This window comes from Oncorhynchus kisutch, linkage group LG9, assembly GCF_002021735.2.
Source record: "Oncorhynchus kisutch isolate 150728-3 linkage group LG9, Okis_V2, whole genome shotgun sequence".
NCBI classification, from domain to species: domain Eukaryota; kingdom Metazoa; phylum Chordata; class Actinopteri; order Salmoniformes; family Salmonidae; genus Oncorhynchus; species Oncorhynchus kisutch.
The window spans coordinates 43,540,504-43,561,494 of record NC_034182.2 but is presented as its reverse complement, the minus strand read 5'-3'; the positions used below and the strand labels follow the sequence as shown (position 1 = coordinate 43,561,494).

At 38.2% G+C, this 20,991-nt stretch overlaps 1 protein-coding gene across 1 annotated transcript in view; it reads left to right on the top strand.

Annotated features, from left to right (window-relative positions):
- Positions 1-5,035, top strand: part of LOC109876775 (tyrosine-protein kinase TXK-like) — a 29,196-nt gene extending 24,161 nt beyond the window's left edge. The window contains 4 exon segments of the mRNA XM_031832645.1: positions 2,635-2,699; positions 3,874-3,992; positions 4,482-4,639; positions 4,869-5,035. Coding sequence (XP_031688505.1) covers positions 2,635-2,699; positions 3,874-3,992; positions 4,482-4,639; positions 4,869-4,940 — 414 coding nt within the window. The 3' untranslated portion in view covers positions 4,941-5,035.
- Positions 5,036-20,991: the final 15,956 nt, after the last annotated feature.

Here is a 20,991-nt window from a genome sequence, read left to right as displayed (position 1 = left end):
ACAGAATACAAAACACATAACCAATAGGGAGAGACCTGGGCTCATATCCACAAAGCATCTCAGAGGAATTTAGGATGTTCAGACACTGCTCAGAGTCCTGAGACAGGAAATGTCCCACCCTCACAGCATCCTTCTGGGCCTGTGTAGGGAGCTCATTAAAATGGTATTAGGATCCTTCTGGGACTGTGTAGGGACCTGATTAGAATGGTAGGATCCTTCTGGGCCTGTGGAGGGACCTGATTAGAATGGTATTAGGATCCTTCTGGGCCTGTGTAGGGACCTGATTAGAATGGTATTAGGATCCTTCTGGGCCTGTGTAGGGAGCTGATTAGAATGGTATTAGGGTCCTTATGGACCTGTGTAGGGACCTAATTAGAATGGTATTAGCATCCCAGAGTTGCGTCTTCACTGTTGATGTTGAGACAGGACAGAGGAACTCTGCCTAGAAGGCCAGCATCCCAGAGTCGCCTCTTCACTGTTGACGTTGAGACTGAACAGTGGAACTCTGCCTAGAAGGCCATCATCCCAGAGTCGCGTCTTCACTGTTGACGTTGAGACAGGACAGTGGAACTCTGCCTAGAAGGCCAGCATCCCAGAGTCGCCTCTTCACTGTTGACGTTGAGACTGAACAGTGGAACTCTGCCTAGAAGGCCAGCATCCCAGAGTCGCCTCTTCACTGTTGATGTTGAGACTGAACAGTGGAACTCTGCCTAGAAGGCCATCATCCCAGAGTCGCGTCTTCACTGTTGACGTTGAGACAGGACAGTGGAACTCTGCCTAGAAGGCCATCATCCTAGAGTCGCGTCTTCACTGTTGACGTTGAGACTGGACAGTGGAACTCTGTCTAGAAGGCCATCATCCCAGAGTGGCGTCTTCACTGTTGACGTTGAGATTGAACAGTGGAACTCTGCCTAGAAGGCCATCATCCCAGAGTCGGGTCTTCACTGTTGACGTTGAGACAGGACAGAGGAACTCTGCCTAGAAGGCCATCATCCCAGAGTCCCGTCTTCACTGTTGATGTTGAGACTAGTGTTTTGCGCATTGACTGACCTTCAGGTCTTAAAGTAATGATGGACTGTCGTTTCTCTTTGCTTATTTGAGCTGTTCTTGCCATAATATGGACTTGGTCATTTACCAAATCTTCTGTATACCACCCTTACATTGACACAACACAACTGATTGGCTCAAACGCATTAAGAAGGAAAGAAATACCACAAATAAATTAACTTTAAACAAGGCACACCTGTTAATTGAAAAGCATTCCAGGTGACTACCTCATGAAGCTGGTTGAGAGAATGCCAAGATTGTGCAAAGCTGTCATCAAGGCGAAGGGTAGCTATTTGAAGAATCTCAAATATAAAATATATTTTGATTTGTTTAACACGTTTTTTTGGTTACTACATGATTCCATATGTGTATTTCATAGTTTTGATGTCTTCACTATTATTCTACAATGTAGAAAATAGTAAAAAATACAGAAAAACCCTTTAATGAGAAGGTGTTCAGTAGTCTAGAAGAGGAAACAGGAAAACATTATTTCAACTCAGGAACCACTGACTCACTGCCTTCTATAAACAAGACACCTGCTGGGAACTCTTAACTGGTGGGGACAGTTAATTAGGCTAATTAAGGTTAATTAGGTTAATTACAGTTAATTAGGTTAATTACAGCTAATTAGGTTAATTACAGTTAATTAGGTTAATAAAGGTTAATTAGGTCAATTAGGTTAATTACAGTTAATTAGGTTAATTACAGTTAATTAGGTTAATTACAGTTAATTACAGTTAATTAGGTTAATTACAGTTAATTTCAGTTAATTAGGTTAATTAGGTTAATTAAGGTTAATTGGGTTAATTAAGGTTAATTAGGCTAATTACAGTTAATTAGGTTAATTACAGTTAATTAGGTGAACTAAATATCTGTTGACTAGGTGGGACTATTATGACTAAAGAGTTTTCATGCATAGCTTTTTAGTTTTACCCATAAGAGTAGAGGAGTAAAATGTCTCTTCTCAGAGAGAGACACAGAGAGGCACAGACAGAAAGACACACAGAGGGAGACAGAGACAGAAAGAGAGCGAGAGAGAAGGAGAGAGACAGCAACAGAGAGAGTGTGTGTGTGTGTGTGACCATGTGGTTCGTTATCTCCTCTCTCAGGCAGCACGGAAATGTCTGGTCAGCGACAGAGAGAGTGTGTGTGTGTGTGTGTGACCACATGGTTCGTTATCTCCTCTCTCAGGCAGCACGGAAATGTCTGGTCAGCGACAGAGAGAGTGTGTGTGTGTGTGTGACCACATGGTTCGTTATCTCCTCTCTCAGGCAGCACGGAACTGTCTGGTCAGCGACAGAGAGAGTGTGTGTGTGACCACATGGTTCGTTATCTCCTCTCTCAGGCAGCACGGAACTGTCTGGTCAGCGACAGAGAGAGTGTGTGTGTGTGTGTGACCACGTGGTTCGTTATCTCCTCTCTCAGGCAGCAAGGAACTGTCTGGTCAGCGACAGAGAGAGTGTGTGTGTGTGTGTGACCACGTGGTTCGTTATCTCCTCTCTCAGGCAGCAAGGAACTGTCTGGTCAGCGACAGAGAGAGTGTGTGTGTGTGTGTGTGACCACGTGGTTCGTTATCTCCTCTCTCAGGCAGCAAGGAACTGTCTGGTCAGTGACAAGAACGTGGTGAAGGTGTGTGACTTTGGAATGACCAGGTTAGTGACAAATGTATCTCTCCGTTTTATTTATTATCTCTCCTTTTCTATTTCTCTCTCTTCCTTTCTCTTTTATGTATATTGTTGAATTACAGTATAGTACAGTGTTACAGGTCTGTCTGTCTTCCTGCCTGTCTGTCTGTCTTCCTGCCTGTCTGTCTGTCTGTCTTCCTGCCTGTCTGTCTGTCTGTCTGTCTGTCTTCCTGCCTGTCTGTCTGTCTGTCTGTCTGTCTGTCTGTCTGTCTGTCTGTCTGTCTGTCTGTCTGTCTGTCTGTCTGTCTTCCTGCCTGTCTGTCTGTCTTCCTGCCTGTCTGTCTGTCTGTCTTCCTGCCTGTCTGTCTGTCTGTCTGTCTGTCTGTCTTCCTGTCTGTCTGTCTGTCTGTCTGTCTGTCTGTCTGTCTGTCTGTCTGTCTGTCTGTCTGTCTGTCTGTCTGTCTGTCCTGTCTGTCTGTCTGTCTTCCTGCCTGTCTGTCTGTCTTCCTGCCTGTCTGTCTGTCTTCCTGCCTGTCTGCCTGTCTGTCTGTCTTCCTGCCTGTCTGTCTGTCTTCCTGCCTGTCTGTCTGTCTTCCTGCCTGTCTGTCTGTCTGTCTGTCTGTCTGTCTGTCTGTCTGTCTGTCTGTCTGTCTGTCTGTCTGTCTGTCTGGCTGGCTGTCTGTCTGTCTGTCTACCTGTCTGTCTGTCTGTTACCTGTATAGTAAAGGTACTGTTACCTGTCTGTCTGTCTGTCTGTCTGTCTGTCTGTCTGTCTGTCTGTCTGTCTGTCTGTCTGTCTGTCTGTCTGTCTGTCTGTCTGTCTGTCTGTCTGTCTACCTGTCTGTCTACCTGTCTGTCTGTCTGTCTGTCTGTCTGCCTGTCTGTCTGCCTGTCTGTCTACCTGTCTGTCTGCCTGTCTACCTGTCTGTCTGCCTGTCTGTCTGTCTGCCTGTCTGCCTGTCTGTCTGTCTGTCTGTCTGTCTGTCTGTCTGTCTGTCTACCTGTCTGTCTGTCTGTCTACCTGTCTGCCTGCCTGTCTGTCTGTCTACCTGTCTGTCTGTCTGTCTGTCTACCTGTCTGCCTGTCTACCTGTCTGTCTGTCTGTCTGTCTGTCTGTCTGTCTGTCTGTCTGTCTGTCTGTCTGTCTGTCTGTCTGTCTGTCTGTCTGTCTGTCTACCATAACATTATTAATGTGTTGTAGATACGTACTAGACAACCAGTACACCAGCTCTACAGGCTCTAAGTTCCCAGTCAAGTGGTCTCCTCCTGAGGTGTTGCACTATAACAAGTACAGCAGCAAGTCTGACGTCTGGTCCTTCGGTGAGCACAGGCAGTGTGTTCTGATGTGTGTGTGTTCTGATGTGTGTGTGTGTTCTGATGTGTGTGTGTTCTGATGTGTGTGTGTGTTCTGATGTGTGTGTGTTCTGATTTACTCTGTGTGTGTGTGTTCTGATGTGTGTGTGTGTTCTGATGTGTGTGTGTGTTCTGATGTGTGTGTGTTCTGATGTGTGTGTGTGTTCTGATGTGTGTGTGTTCTGATGTGTGTGTGTTCTGATTTACTCTGTGTGTGTGTGTTCTGATGTGTGTGTGTGTTCTGATGTTTGTGTGTGTTCTGATGTGTGTGTGTGTTCTGATGTGTGAGTGTGTTCTGATGTGTGTGTGTTCTGATGTGTGTGTGTGTTCTGATGTGTGTGTTCTGATTTTCTGTGTGTGTTCTGATGTGTGTGTTCTGATTTTCTGTGTGTGTGTGTGTGTGTGTTCTGATGTGTGTGTGTTTGTTCTGACACCCTGATGTGTGTTTATTTGTAGGTGTGTTGATGTGGGAGGTGTTTACTGAGGGGAAGACACCGTTTGATGGGCGGTCTAATGTCGACGTAGTGGATGAGATTACCAGGGGTCACCGTCTCTACCGACCTCACAAAGCTTCCAACGATGTCTACAAACTCATGTACCAGTGCTGGCACGAGGTAACACACACACACACACACACACAGAGACACACACACACACACACACACACACACACACACACACACACACACACACACACACACACACACACACACACACACACACACACACACACACACACACACACACACACACACACACACACACCTCTGCAGGCAGGTTGATTACAGAGTCAGCCTTCAGGGAATTGAGACTGAAAGATGATGTGTTTTATTGTTTTGTCAGAGACCACAGGGCCGCCCTTCTTTCTCTGAGCTGTTGAAGAGGATCAGACTACTGGCTGAATTGGCTGACTAGACACACACACACAGCTGTTGAAGAGGATCAGACTACTGGCTGACTAGACACACACACACAGCTGTTGAAGAGGATCAGACTACTGGCTGAATTGGCTGACTAGACACACACACACAGCTGTTGAAGAGGATCAGACTACTGGCTGAATTGGCTGACTAGACACACACACACAGCTGTTGAAGAGGATCAGACTACTGGCTGAATTGGCTGACTAGACACACACACACAGCTGTTGAAGAGGATCAGACTACTGGCTGAATTGGCTGACTAGACACACACACACAGCTGTTGAAGAGGATCAGACTACTGGCTGAATTGGCTGACTAGACACACACACAGCTGTTGAAGAGGATCAGACTACTGGCTGAATTGGCTGACTAGACACACACACACAGCTGTTGAAGAGGATCAGACTACTGGCTGAATTGGCTGACTAGACACACACACACAGCTGTTGAAGAGGATCAGACTACTGGCTGACTAGACACACACACACAGCTGTTGAAGAGGATCAGACTACTGGCTGAATTGGCTGACTAGACACACACACACAGCTGTTGAAGAGGATCAGACTACTGGCTGAATTGGCTGACTAGACACACACACACAGCTGTTGAAGAGGATCAGACTACTGGCTGAATTGGCTGACTAGACACACACACACAGCTGTTGAAGAGGATCAGACTACTGGCTGAATTGGCTGACTAGACACACACACACAGCTGTTGAAGAGGATCAGACTACTGGCTGAATTGGCTGACTAGACACACACACAGCTGTTGAAGAGGATCAGACTACTGGCTGAATTGGCTGACTAGACACACACACACAGCTGTTGAAGAGGATCAGACTACTGGCTGAATTGGCTGACTAGACACACACACACAGCTGTTGAAGAGGATCAGACTACTGGCTGAATTGGCTGACTAGACACACACACACAGCTGTTGAAGAGGATCAGACTACTGGCTGAATTGGCTGACTAGACACACACACACAGCTGTTGAAGAGGATCAGACTACTGGCTGAATTGGCTGACTAGACACACACACACAGCTTTGAAGAGGATCAGACTACTGGCTGAATTGGCTGACTAGACACACACACACAGCTGTTGAAGAGGATCAGACTACTGGCTGAATTGGCTGACTAGACACACACACACAGCTGTTGAAGAGGATCAGACTACTGGCTGAATTGGCTGACTAGACACACACACACAGCTGTTGAAGAGGATCAGACTACTGGCTGAATTGGCTGACTAGACACACACACACAGCTGTTGAAGAGGATCAGACTACTGGCTGAATTGGCTGACTAGACACACACACACAGCTGTTGAAGAGGATCAGACTACTGGCTGAATTGGCTGACTAGACACACACACAGCTGTTGAAGAGGATCAGACTACTGGCTGAATTGGCTGACTAGACACACACACACAGCTGTTGAAGAGGATCAGACTACTGGCTGAATTGGCTGACTAGACACACACACACAGCTGTTGAAGAGGATCAGACTACTGGCTGAATTGGCTGACTAGACACACACACACAGCTGTTGAAGAGGATCAGACTACTGGCTGAATTGGCTGACTAGACACACACACACAGCTGTTGAAGAGGATCAGACTACTGGCTGAATTGGCTGACTAGACACACACACACAGCTGTTGAAGAGGATCAGACTACTGGCTGAATTGGCTGACTAGACACACACACACAGCTGTTGAAGAGGATCAGACTACTGGCTGAATTGGCTGACTAGACACACACACACAGCTTTGAAGAGGATCAGACTACTGGCTGACTAGACACACACACACAGCTGTTGAAGAGGATCAGACTACTGGCTGACTAGACACACACACACAGCTGTTGAAGAGGATCAGACTACTGGCTGAATTGGCTGACTAGACACACACACACAGCTGTTGAAGAGGATCAGACTACTGGCTGAATTGGCTGACTAGACACACACACACAGCTGTTGAAGAGGATCAGACTACTGGCTGAATTGGCTGACTAGACACACACACACAGCTGTTGAAGAGGATCAGACTACTGGCTGAATTGGCTGACTAGACACACACACACAGCTGTTGAAGAGGATCAGACTACTGGCTGAATTGGCTGACTAGACACACACACACAGCTGTTGAAGAGGATCAGACTACTGGCTGAATTGGCTGACTAGACACACACACACAGCTGTTGAAGAGGATCAGACTACTGGCTGAATTGGCTGACTAGACACACACACAGCTTTGAAGAGGATCAGACTACTGGCTGAATTGGCTGACTAGACACACACACACAGCTGTTGAAGAGGATCAGACTACTGGCTGAATTGGCTGACTAGACACACACACAGCTGTTGAAGAGGATCAGACTACTGGCTGAATTGGCTGACTAGACACACACACACAGCTGTTGAAGAGGATCAGACTACTGGCTGAATTGGCTGACTAGACACACACACACAGCTGTTGAAGAGGATCAGACTACTGGCTGAATTGGCTGACTAGACACACACACAGCTTTGAAGAGGATCAGACTACTGGCTGACTAGACACACACACACAGCTGTTGAAGAGGATCAGACTACTGGCTGACTAGACACACACACACAGCTGTTGAAGAGGATCAGACTACTGGCTGAATTGGCTGACTAGACACACACACACAGCTGTTGAAGAGGATCAGACTACTGGCTGAATTGGCTGACTAGACACACACACACAGCTGTTGAAGAGGATCAGACTACTGGCTGAATTGGCTGACTAGACACACACACACAGCTGTTGAAGAGGATCAGACTACTGGCTGAATTGGCTGACTAGACACACACACACAGCTGTTGAAGAGGATCAGACTACTGGCTGAATTGGCTGACTAGACACACACACACAGCTGTTGAAGAGGATCAGACTACTGGCTGAATTGGCTGACTAGACACACACACACAGCTGTTGAAGAGGATCAGACTACTGGCTGAATTGGCTGACTAGACACACACACACAGCTGTTGAAGAGGATCAGACTACTGGCTGAATTGGCTGACTAGACACACACACACAGCTTTGAAGAGGATCAGACTACTGGCTGACTAGACACACACACACAGCTGTTGAAGAGGATCAGACTACTGGCTGAATTGGCTGACTAGACACACACACACAGCTGTTGAAGAGGATCAGACTACTGGCTGAATTGGCTGACTAGACACACACACACAGCTGTTGAAGAGGATCAGACTACTGGCTGAATTGGCTGACTAGACACACACACACAGCTGTTGAAGAGGATCAGACTACTGGCTGAATTGGCTGACTAGACACACACACACAGCTGTTGAAGAGGATCAGACTACTGGCTGAATTGGCTGACTAGACACACACACACAGCTTTGAAGAGGATCAGACTACTGGCTGACTAGACACACACACACAGCTGTTGAAGAGGATCAGACTACTGGTTGACTAGACACACACACACAGCTGTTGAAGAGGATCAGACTACTGGTTGACTAGACACACACACACAGCTGTTGAAGAGGATCAGACTACTGGTTGACTAGACACACACACAGCTGTTGAAGAGGATCAGACTACTGGTTGACTAGACACACACACACAGCTGTTGAAGAGGATCAGACTACTGGTTGACTAGACACACACACACAGCTGTTGAAGAGGATCAGACTACTGGTTGACTAGACACACACACAGCTGTTGAAGAGGATCAGACTACTGGTTGACTAGACACACACACACACAGCTGTTGAAGAGGATCAGACTACTGGTTGACTAGACACACACACACAGCTGTTGAAGAGGATCAGACTACTGGTTGACTAGACACACACACACAGCTGTTGAAGAGGATCAGACTACTGGTTGACTAGACACACACACACAGCTGTTGAAGAGGATCAGACTACTGGTTGACTAGACACACACACACAGCTGTTGAAGAGGATCAGACTACTGGTTGACTAGACACACACACACAGCTGTTGAAGAGGATCAGACTACTGGTTGACTAGACACACACACACAGCTGTTGAAGAGGATCAGACTACTGGTTGACTAGACACACACACACAGCTGTTGAAGAGGATCAGACTACTGGTTGACTAGACACACACACACACAGCTGTTGAAGAGGATCAGACTACTGGTTGACTAGACACACACACAGCTGTTGAAGAGGATCAGACTACTGGTTGACTAGACACACACACACAGCTGTTGAAGAGGATCAGACTACTGGTTGACTAGACACACACACACACACAGCTGTTGAAGAGGATCAGACTACTGGTTGACTAGACACACACACACAGCTAGACCAGGTGAAAGCTATGAACCATTATTGATATCACTTGTTAAAGATTTTTAAGCCTTGGGACAATAGAGTACCACAGTATAATACCCATAAAACCTAGCGGTCAAATAGGAAAATGGTTCCAATCATTTTTCCCACAGGGGATTTTCGAAACACTGACAATAAGGACTGTGTTTGGTGTAGGTTCACCCTGACGTGACATTTTGATGACTGTATATATGTTTCTAAACTCTCTTAGTGGAAAAATGAATGGAACCATTTACCTGTTCAACCGCTAGGATTTATGGGTATTATGACACCTCCACTGTGGGGCTCAATTGAGATATGGATTGTGTATGTGTGCCATTCGGAGGCTGAAAGACCAAAATGTAAGTGCCTTTGAACGGGGGTGCTGGGTTTTTCACCCTCGACTGTGTCCCTCGACTGTGTCCCTTCTGTATCAAAAGGACATCCAGCCAATTTGACACAACTGTTGGAAGTATTGGAGTCAACATGGACCAGGATCCCTGCTTTCAACACCTTGTAGAGTCAACATGGGCCAGGATCCCTGCTTTCAACACCTTGTAGAGTCAACATGGGCCAGCATCCCTGCTTTCAACACCTTGTAGAGTCAACATGGGCCAGCATCCCTGCTTTCAACACCTTGTAGAGTCAACATGGGCCAGCATCCCTGCTTTCAACACCTTGTAGAGTCCACATGGGCCAGCATCCCTGCTTTCAACACCTTGTAGAGTCAACATGGGCCAGTATCCCTGCTTTCAACACCTTGTAGAGTCCACATGGGCCAGTATCCCTGCTTTCTACATCTTGTAGAGTCAACATGGACCAGCATCCCTGTGGAACGCTTTCAACACCTTGTAGAGTCCACATGGGCCAGTATCCCTGCTTTCTACATCTTGTAGAGTCAACATGGACCAGCATCCCTGTGGAACGCTTTCAACACCTTGTAGAGTCAACATGGGCCAGCATCCCTGCTTTCAACACCTTGTAGAGTCCATGTCCTGACGAATTGAGCCTGTTCTGATGGCTAAAGGGGGCCTCAATATTAGGAAGATGTTCTTAATGTTTTGTACACTGAGTATGTAATTGCAATTTTAGAAATACTCTTGACATGGTAAAAACAAGTATTGTATTCATATAATTAGTTTGTCAATGTACATAATATTTTCGCCATTATTTTTTCAATAAAACAACTTCTGAAAGTACAGTATAGCATGGATTGTTCTTTGACTGTGCAGTTTAACAGCTTCAGGGGTGTACTAGAGACCAACAGGTGGCCTAGCAGCAACAACCAAGTATCTAACTTTCTGGGCGAACCCGAACAAAATTCACATAGAAATGTGAGTTATAGATCTGTCAAATCTACTTGAAAACAAGTCTAAGAAGCGGTAGATCTGTTCTGTGTGAGCTACTTCTATGCTTCCTGTTCTTAAATTTAGTTTTTTGCATCTTTTACTTTCTGTTTTGTACATCAATCGAAATGCTTCTAGTTTCGACACCAGTTGCAAACAGCTGAAAATAATATTTCTGTTTATGGAAAATATAGTAGACTCTGTAGATGTTACAATGACTCTCTACACTATAGTAGACTCTGTAGATGTTACAATGACTCTCTACACTATAGTAGACTCTGTAGATGTTACAATAACTCTCTACACTATAGTAGATTAATGTAGATGTTACAATGACTCTCTACACTATACTAGATTAATGTAGATGTTACAATGACTCTCTACACTATACTAGATTAATGTAGATGTTACAATGACTCTCTACACTATAGTAGATTAATGTAGATGTTACAATGACTCTCTACACTATACTAGATTAATGTAGATGTTACAATGACTCTCTACACTATACTAGATTAATGTAGATGTTACAATGACTCTCTACACTATACTAGATTAATGTAGATGTTACAATGACTCTCTACACTATACTAGATTAATGTAGATGTTACAATGACTCTCTACACTATACTAGATTAATGTAGATGTTACAATGACTCTCTACACTATAGTAGATTAATGTAGATGGTACAATGACTCTCTACACTATACTAGATTAATGTAGATGTTACAATGACTCTCTACACTATACTAGATTAATGTAGATGTTACAATGACTCTCTACACTATAGTAGATTAATGTAGATGTTACAATGACTTTCTACACTATACTAGATTAATGTAGATGTTACAATGACTCTCTACACTATACTAGATTAATGTAGATGTTACAATGACTCTCTACACTATACTAGATTAATGTAGATGTTACAATGACTCTCTACACTATACTAGATTAATGTAGATGTTACAATGACTCTCTACACTATAGTAGATTAATGTAGATGTTACAATGACTCTCTACACTATACTAGATTAATGTAGATGTTACAATGACTCTCTACACTATACTAGATTAATGTAGATGTTACAATGACTCTCTACACTATACTAGATTAATGTAGATGTTACAATGACTCTCTACACTATACTAGATTAATGTAGATGTTACAATGACTCTCTACACTATACTAGATTAATGTAGATGTTACAATGACTCTCTACACTATACTAGATTAATGTAGATGTTACAATGACTCTCTACACTATAGTAGATTAATGTAGATGGTACAATGACTCTCTACACTATACTAGATTAATGTAGATGTTACAATGACTCTCTACACTATACTAGATTAATGTAGATGTTACAATGACTCTCTACACTATAGTAGATTAATGTAGATGTTACAATGACTTTCTACACTATACTAGATTAATGTAGATGTTACAATGACTCTCTACACTATACTAGATTAATGTAGATGTTACAATGACTCTCTACACTATACTAGATTAATGTAGATGTTACAATGACTCTCTACACTATACTAGATTAATGTAGATGTTACAATGACTCTCTACACTATACTAGATTATTGTAGATGTTATAATGACTCTCTACACTATACTAGATTATTGTAGATGTTATAATGACTCTCTACACTATACTAGATTAATGTAGATGTTACAATGACTCTACACTATACTAGATTAATGTAGATGTTACAATGACTCTCTACACTATACTAGATTAATGTAGATGTTACAATGACTCTCTACACTATAGTAGATTAATGTAGATGTTACAATGACACTATACTAGATTAATGTAGATGTTACAATGACTCTACACTATACTAGATTAATGTAGATGTTACAATGACTCTCTACACTATACTAGATTAATGTAGATGTTACAATGACTCTCTACACTATAGTAGATTAATGTAGATGTTACAATGACTCTCTACACTATACTAGATTAATGTAGATGTTACAATGACTCTCTACACTATAGTAGATTAATGTAGATGTTACAATGACTCTACACTATAGTAGATTAATGTAGATGTTACAATGACTCTCTACACTATAGTAGATTAATGTAGATGTTACAATGACTCTCTACACTATAGTAGATTAATGTAGATGTTACAATGACTCTCTACACTATACTAGATTAATGTAGATGTTACAATGACTCTCTACACTATACTAGATTAATGTAGATGTTACAATGACTCTCTACACTATACTAGATTAATGTAGATGTTACAATGACTCTCTACACTATACTAGATTAATGTAGATGTTACAATGACTCTCTACACTATACTAGATTAATGTAGATGTTACAATGACTCTCTACACTATAGTAGATTAATGTAGATGGTACAATGACTCTCTACACTATACTAGATTAATGTAGATGTTACAATGACTCTCTACACTATACTAGATTAATGTAGATGTTACAATGACTCTCTACACTATAGTAGATTAATGTAGATGTTACAATGACTTTCTACACTATACTAGATTAATGTAGATGTTACAATGACTCTCTACACTATACTAGATTAATGTAGATGTTACAATGACTCTCTACACTATAGTAGATTAATGTAGATGGTACAATGACTCTCTACACTATACTAGATTAATGTAGATGGTACAATGACTTTCTACACTATAGTAGATTAATGTAGATGGTACAATGACTCTCTACACTATAGTAGATTAATGTAGATGGTACAATGACTCTCTACACTATACTAGATTAATGTAGATGTTACAATGACTCTCTACACTATACTAGATTAATGTAGATGTTACAATGACTCTACACTATACTAGATTAATGTAGATGTTACAATGACTCTCTACACTATACTAGATTAATGTAGATGTTACAATGACTCTCTACACTATACTAGATTAATGTAGATGTTACAATGACACTATACTAGATTAATGTAGATGTTACAATGACTCTCTACACTATAGTAGATTAATGTAGATGTTACAATGACTCTCTACACTATACTAGATTAATGTAGATGTTACAATGACTCTCTACACTATACTAGATTAATGTAGATGTTACAATGACTCTCTACACTATAGTAGATTAATGTAGATGTTACAATGACTCTCTACACTATAGTAGATTAATGTAGATGTTATAATGACTCTCTACACTATACTAGATTAATGTAGATGTTATAATGACTCTCTACACTATAGTAGATTAATGTAGATGTTATAATGACTCTCTACACTATACTAGATTAATGTAGATGTTACAATAACTCTCTACACTATAGTAGATTAATGTAGATGTTACAATGACTCTCTACACTATAGTAGATTAATGTAGATGTTACAATGACTCTCTACACTATAGTAGATTAATGTAGATGGTACAATGACTCTACACTATAGTAGATTAATGTAGATGGTACAATGACTCTCTACACTATACTAGATTAATGTAGATGTTACAATGACTCTCTACACTATAGTAGATTAATGTAGATGTTATAATGACTCTCTACACTATACTAGATTAATGTAGATGTTATAATGACTCTCTACACTATAGTAGATTAATGTAGATGTTATAATGACTCTCTACACTATAGTAGATTAATGTAGATGTTATAATGACTCTCTACACTATACTAGATTAATGTAGATGTTACAATAACTCTCTACACTATAGTAGATTAATGTAGATGTTATAATGACTCTCTACACTATAGTAGATTAATGTAGATGTTATAATGACTCTCTACACTATACTAGATTAATGTAGATGTTACAATAACTCTCTACACTATAGTAGATTAATGTAGATGTTACAATGACTCTCTACACTATAGTAGATTAATGTAGATGTTACAATGACTCTCTACACTATAGTAGATTAATGTAGATGGTACAATGACTCTACACTATAGTAGATTAATGTAGATGTTACAATGACTCTCTACACTATACTAGATTAATGTAGATGTTACAATGACTCTCTACACTATAGTAGATTAATGTAGATGTTACAATGACTCTCTACACTATACTAGATTAATGTAGATGTTACAATGACTCTCTACACTATAGTAGATTAATGTAGATGTTACAATGACTCTACACTATAGTAGATTAATGTAGATGTTACAATGACTCTCTACACTATAGTAGATTAATGTAGATGTTACAATGACTCTCTACACTATAGTAGATTAATGTAGATGTTAGAATGACTCTCTACACTATAGTAGATTAATGTAGATGTTACAATGACTCTCTACACTATAGTAGATTAATGTAGATGTTACAATGACTCTCTACACTATACTAGATTAATGTAGATGTTACAATGACTCTCTACACTATAGTAGATTAATGTAGATGTTACAATGACTCTCTACACTATACTAGATTAATGTAGATGTTACAATGACTCTCTACACTATACTAGATTAATGTAGATGTTACAATGACTCTCTACACTATACTAGATTAATGTAGATGTTACAATGACTCTCTACACTATACTAGATTAATGTAGATGTTACAATGACTCTCTACACTATACTAGATTAATGTAGATGTTACAATGACTCTCTACACTATACTAGATTAATGTAGATGTTACAATGACTCTCTACACTATACTAGATTAATGTAGATGTTACAATGACTCTCTACACTATACTAGATTAATGTAGATGTTACAATGACTCTCTACACTATACTAGATTAATGTAGATGTTACAATGACTCTCTACACTATACTAGATTAATGTAGATGTTACAATGACACTATACTAGATTAATGTAGATGTTACAATGACTCTACACTATACTAGATTAATGTAGATGTTACAATGACTCTCTACACTATACTAGATTAATGTAGATGTTACAATGACTCTCTACACTATAGTAGATTAATGTAGATGTTACAATGACTCTCTACACTATAGTAGATTAATGTAGATGTTACAATGACTCTCTACACTATAGTAGATTAATGTAGATGTTACAATGACTCTACACTATAGTAGATTAATGTAGATGTTACAATGACTCTCTACACTATAGTAGATTAATGTAGATGTTACAATGACTCTCTACACTATAGTAGATTAATGTAGATGTTACAATGACTCTCTACACTATACTAGATTAATGTAGATGTTACAATGACTCTCTACACTATACTAGATTAATGTAGATGTTACAATGACTCTCTACACTATACTAGATTAATGTAGATGTTACAATGACTCTCTACACTATACTAGATTAATGTAGATGTTACAATGACTCTCTACACTATACTAGATTAATGTAGATGTTACAATGACTCTCTACACTATACTAGATTAATGTAGATGTTACAATGACTCTCTACACTATAGTAGATTAATGTAGATGTTACAATGACTCTCTACACTATACTAGATTAATGTAGATGTTACAATGACTCTCTACACTATACTAGATTAATGTAGATGTTACAATGACTCTCTACACTATAGTAGATTAATGTAGATGGTACAATGACTCTCTACACTATACTAGATTAATGTAGATGGTACAATGACTTTCTACACTATACTAGATTAATGTAGATGGTACAATGACTCTCTACACTATACTAGATTAATGTAGATGTTACAATGACTCTCTACACTATACTAGATTATTGTAGATGTTATAATGACTCTCTACACTATACTAGATTATTGTAGATGTTATAATGACTCTCTACACTATACTAGATTAATGTAGATGTTACAATGACTCTACACTATACTAGATTAATGTAGATGTTACAATGACTCTCTACACTATACTAGATTAATGTAGATGTTACAATGACTCTCTACACTATAGTAGATTAATGTAGATGTTACAATGACTCTCTACACTATAGTAGATTAATGTAGATGTTACAATGACTCTCTACACTATACTAGATTAATGTAGATGTTACAATGACTCTCTACACTATAGTAGATTAATGTAGATGTTACAATGACTCTACACTATAGTAGATTAATGTAGATGTTACAATGACTCTCTACACTATAGTAGATTAATGTAGATGTTACAATGACTCTCTACACTATAGTAGATTAATGTAGATGTTACAATGACTCTCTACACTATACTAGATTAATGTAGATGTTACAATGACTCTCTACACTATACTAGATTAATGTAGATGTTACAATGACTCTCTACACTATAGTAGATTAATGTAGATGTTACAATGACTCTCTACACTATAGTAGATTAATGTAGATGTTATAATGACTCTCTACACTATACTAGATTAATGTAGATGTTATAATGACTCTCTACACTATAGTAGATTAATGTAGATGTTATAATGACTCTCTACACTATAGTAGATTAATGTAGATGTTACAATAACTCTCTACACTATAGTAGATTAATGTAGATGTTACAATGACTCTCTACACTATAGTAGATTAATGTAGATGTTACAATGACTCTCTACACTATAGTAGATTAATGTAGATGGTACAATGACTCTACACTATAGTAGATTAATGTAGATGGTACAATGACTCTCTACACTATACTAGATTAATGTAGATGTTACAATGACTCTCTACACTATAGTAGATTAATGTAGATGTTATAATGACTCTCTACACTATACTAGATTAATGTAGATGTTATAATGACTCTCTACACTATAGTAGATTAATGTAGATGTTATAATGACTCTCTACACTATAGTAGATTAATGTAGATGTTATAATGACTCTCTACACTATACTAGATTAATGTAGATGTTACAATAACTCTCTACACTATAGTAGATTAATGTAGATGTTATAATGACTCTCTACACTATAGTAGATTAATGTAGATGTTATAATGACTCTCTACACTATACTAGATTAATGTAGATGTTACAATAACTCTCTACACTATAGTAGATTAATGTAGATGTTACAATGACTCTCTACACTATAGTAGATTAATGTAGATGTTACAATGACTCTCTACACTATAGTAGATTAATGTAGATGGTACAATGACTCTACACTATAGTAGATTAATGTAGATGTTACAATGACTCTCTACACTATACTAGATTAATGTAGATGTTACAATGACTCTCTACACTATAGTAGATTAATGTAGATGTTACAATGACTCTCTACACTATACTAGATTAATGTAGATGTTACAATGACTCTCTACACTATAGTAGATTAATGTAGATGTTACAATGACTCTACACTATAGTAGATTAATGTAGATGTTACAATGACTCTCTACACTATAGTAGATTAATGTAGATGTTACAATGACTCTCTACACTATAGTAGATTAATGTAGATGTTAGAATGACTCTCTACACTATAGTAGATTAATGTAGATGTTACAATGACTCTCTACACTATACTAGATTAATGTAGATGTTACAATGACTCTCTACACTATAGTAGATTAATGTAGATGTTACAATGACTCTCTACACTATACTAGATTAATGTAGATGTTACAATGACTCTCTACACTATACTAGATTAATGTAGATGTTACAATGACTCTCTACACTATACAAGATTAATGTAGATGTTACAATGACTCTCTACACTATACTAGATTAATGTAGATGTTACAATGACTCTCTACACTATACTAGATTAATGTAGATGTTACAATGACTCTCTACACTATACTAGATTAATGTAGATGTTACAATGACTCTCTACACTATAGTAGATTAATGTAGATGTTACAATGACTCTCTACACTATACTAGATTAATGTAGATGTTACAATGACTCTCTACACTATACTAGATTAATGTAGATGTTACAATGACTCTCTACACTATACAAGATTAATGTAGATGTTACAATGACTCTCTACACTATAGTAGATTAATGTAGATGTTACAATGACTCTCTACACTATACTAGATTAATGTAGATGTTACAATGACTCTCTACACTATAGTAGATTAATGTAGATGTTACAATGACTCTCTACACTATAGTAGATTAATGTAGATGTTACAATGACTCTCTACACTATACTAGATTAATGTAGATGTTACAATGACTCTCTACACTATAGTAGATTAATGTAGATGTTACAATGACTCTCTACACTATAGTAGATTAATGTAGATGTTACAATGACTCTCTACACTATAGTAGATTAATGTAGATGTTACAATGACTCTCTACACTATAGTAGATTAATGTAGATGTTATAATGACTCTCTACACTATACTAGATTAATGTAGATGTTATAATGACTCTCTACACTATAGTAGATTAATGTAGATGTTATAATGACTCTCTACACTATACTAGATTAATGTAGATGTTACAATAACTCTCTACACTATAGTAGATTAATGTAGATGTTACAATGACTCTCTACACTATAGTAGATTAATGTAGATGTTACAATGACTCTCTACACTATAGTAGATTAATGTAGATGGTACAATGACTCTACACTATAGTAGATTAATGTAGATGTTACAATGACTCTCTACACTATACTAGATTAATGTAGATATTACAATGACTCTCTACACTATAGTAGATTAATGTAGATGTTACAATGACTCTCTACACTATACTAGATTAATGTAGATGTTACAATGACTCTCTACACTATACTAGATTAATGTAGATGTTACAATGACTCTACACTATAGTAGATTAATGTAGATGTTACAATGACTCTCTACACTATAGTAGATTAATGTAGATGTTACAATGACTCTCTACACTATAGTAGATTAATGTAGATGTTAGAATGACTCTCTACACTATAGTAGATTAATGTAGATGTTACAATGACTCTCTACACTATAGTAGATTAATGTAGATGTTACAATGACTCTCTACACTATACTAGATTAATGTAGATGTTACAATGACTCTCTACACTATAGTAGATTAATGTAGATGTTACAATGACTCTCTACACTATACTAGATTAATGTAGATGTTACAATGACTCTCTACACTATAGTAGATTAATGTAGATGTTACAATGACTCTCTACACTATACTAGATTAATGTAGATGTTACAATGACTCTCTACACTATACTAGATTAATGTAGATGTTACAATGACTCTCTACACTATACTAGATTAATGTAGATGTTACAATGACTCTCTACACTATACTAGATTAATGTAGATGTTACAATGACTCTCTACACTATAGTAGATTAATGTAGATGTTACAATGACTCTCTACACTATAGTAGATTAATGTAGATGTTATAATGACTCTCTACACTATAGTAGATTAATGTAGATGTTATAATGACTCTCTACACTATAGTAGATTAATGTAGATGTTATAATGACTCTCTACACTATACTAGATTAATGTAGATGTTACAATAACTCTCTACACTATAGTAGATTAATGTAGATGTTACAATGACTCTCTACACTATAGTAGATTAATGTAGATGTTACAATGACTCTCTACACTATAGTAGATTAATGTAGATGGTACAATGACTCTACACTATAGTAGATTAATGTAGATGTTACAATGACTCTCTACACTATACTAGATTAATGTAGATGTTACAATGACTCTCTACACTATAGTAGATTAATGTAGATGTTACAATGACTCTCTACACTATACTAGATTAATGTAGATGTTACAATGACTCTCTACACTATAGTAGATTAATGTAGATGGTACAATGACTCTCTACACTATACTAGATTAATGTAGATGTTACAATGACTCTCTACACTATACTAGATTAATGTAGATGTTACAATGACTCTCTACACTATAGTAGATTAATGTAGATGTTACAATGACTTTCTACACTATACTAGATTAATGTAGATGTTACAATGACTCTCTACACTATACTAGATTAATGTAGATGTTACAATGACTCTCTACACTATACTAGATTAATGTAGATGTTACAATGACTCTCTACACTATACTAGATTAATGTAGATGTTACAATGACTCTCTACACTATACTAGATTATTGTAGATGTTATAATGACTCTCTACACTATACTAGATTATTGTAGATGTTATAATGACTCTCTACACTATACTAGATTAATGTAGATGTTACAATGACTCTACACTATACTAGATTAATGTAGATGTTACAATGACTCTCTACACTATACTAGATTAATGTAGATGTTACAATGACTCTCTACACTATACTAGATTAATGTAGATGTTACAATGACACTATACTAGATTAATGTAGATGTTACAATGACTCTACACTATACTAGATTAATGTAGATGTTACAATGA